Genomic DNA, 1,826 nt, shown 5'->3' on the forward strand with positions numbered 1-1,826 from the left:
CAGTGTTGGAGCTTTTAAAGACTGGTCTCGGTCTCGATGTTTTAAAGGTTTTTCGAAAAGGATACGGCTAAATTTAAAAGTTTTAATAGTATTAGACCAGTCACCTACCCTGGATTACTAAGTGCGAAATACCGATTACGCAGCAGTTTATACGAGACACGGTGTAGTATGTTTTACTAGTAAAATCTTCTTAGTACCACAACTTTGGAATGATGTTTATACTTAGAGCACTTCTCTTTTTGTCAAAAGATTAGTAAGGCAATATTTTACCTCTGTGAAACCATATGGACTATCCAATTAAATTCAAACTTTGTTAAATGTCTTTACAAAGCATCTTTTAACAGACTTGACAAAACTTTTCCCACAATGACGTAAGACTAATTGGCCTATAACTTTTAAATTATCATTTTTGGGTGATAATATAGTGTAATTGGTAATTATTGGCTTCAATGCTCTGTTATCACAATGATTCCATAAAGTTAACTTAAAGTTACAAAATGTTTCGAATAATTTAACATAACAAAGTGATTTAAAGGCATACACATGGGTATCTAAGCGCTTTCACCATACCTTGTCAAAAGCCACAAGTTGGTTTTTTTATTCTTCAAAATAAAAGCGGTCAATATGGCCGCCGACCCGTGTCCTTATGTATATAGGGGCTTAAAATTAAAATCCAAGCAAATAGGATTTTTATTTATTAATAAAGGGCAATAAAATTTTATTTAATTAAATAAATTAATATATAGCATAAAACAATAATACGCTCAGAAATTGCAAATAAAAGGTATATTTTAGTAACCAGTTAATATAATTCACTGATATAAATATGCGAAACAAAAACAATTTCAAGTAATTTTTACCTGATATAAAAAATTTAAAATAAATGAACTTTCACCACAAACTTCCAATAGTCAAAGCGTGAAAGTTTGTTATAGCTATTGAATAATTAAGGAATAAACAGAAACTAACCATATTTATATAATATAACTTACAGTATGCAAACATTTTTGTATCATCTTTAAAATATTTTAGCATGAGAGATTCAGAAGCAGAATTCTTAATTCAATACGTTACAAACAGTAGGATCGTAAAAGTCACGGAATAAGAAAATTTTGAAAACATAAACCTTAAAAGTCTTGATGTGTTGTAAGCTATATTTTAATTTCTTAATTTAGATATTTGTTTGCTAGAGGGAGCATACGATTACGTCATTTGACACAATACCTGAAAATTCCATGAAAGTTAAGGTCTCTGTAAAATCCAGAAATTTCGTTTAGTAACTAGGACCAGGATTACAATACACACATATATATATATAATATATATACAAATTTAGTGAAGTAACTAGTTAATGAGTAATCAGTTCAGTGTCAGTTTGTGTGTTAGACAGTGAGAGTTACTGCATTTATTTGTCTGCAATTCAATTATTTGGTGAGTTACGAAGTATGTTTCTTATCAATCAATTATCATGGAGTAACTTTACTTGAGATATAGACATACATTAATTTTGGCGTTTCTGTTGAAAAATTTCTTTGTGGGCGTAGCCTGTAGCAAACGTTATTGCAAAAGTATTTCTTAACGTTATGTGAATTGGACTTTGCATTATGTTTGCTAAATAATCCAAAACAACCCACCAAACAATATAACAGGTAAACAGTAGTTTTCTTATGACTCTAACTTTTTGATTAATTTATTTCAAAAACTTAAAAATCAACAGGTGAATTAATTAAATTCGCAATAACAGAAAGAGCTGAATTTGCTCAAATTATGTTTAAATAAGTGTGATTTTGTTATTTATTTATGCTTTGAAGAAGGGGTGCTATCAC

At 29.2% G+C, this 1,826-nt stretch overlaps 1 protein-coding gene across 1 annotated transcript in view; it reads left to right on the plus strand.

The window, feature by feature from the left end:
• Positions 1 to 957, plus strand: part of LOC106472343 — a 29,928-nt gene extending 28,971 nt beyond the window's left edge. The window contains exon 3 of the mRNA XM_013932979.2: positions 952 to 957. Coding sequence (XP_013788433.2) covers positions 952 to 957 — 6 coding nt within the window. The remainder of the gene's footprint in view (positions 1 to 951) is intronic.
• The last annotated feature ends 869 nt before the right edge of the window (positions 958 to 1,826 follow it).

This window comes from Limulus polyphemus, unplaced genomic scaffold (assembly GCF_000517525.1).
Source record: "Limulus polyphemus unplaced genomic scaffold, Limulus_polyphemus-2.1.2 Scaffold5262, whole genome shotgun sequence".
NCBI classification, from domain to species: domain Eukaryota; kingdom Metazoa; phylum Arthropoda; class Merostomata; order Xiphosura; family Limulidae; genus Limulus; species Limulus polyphemus.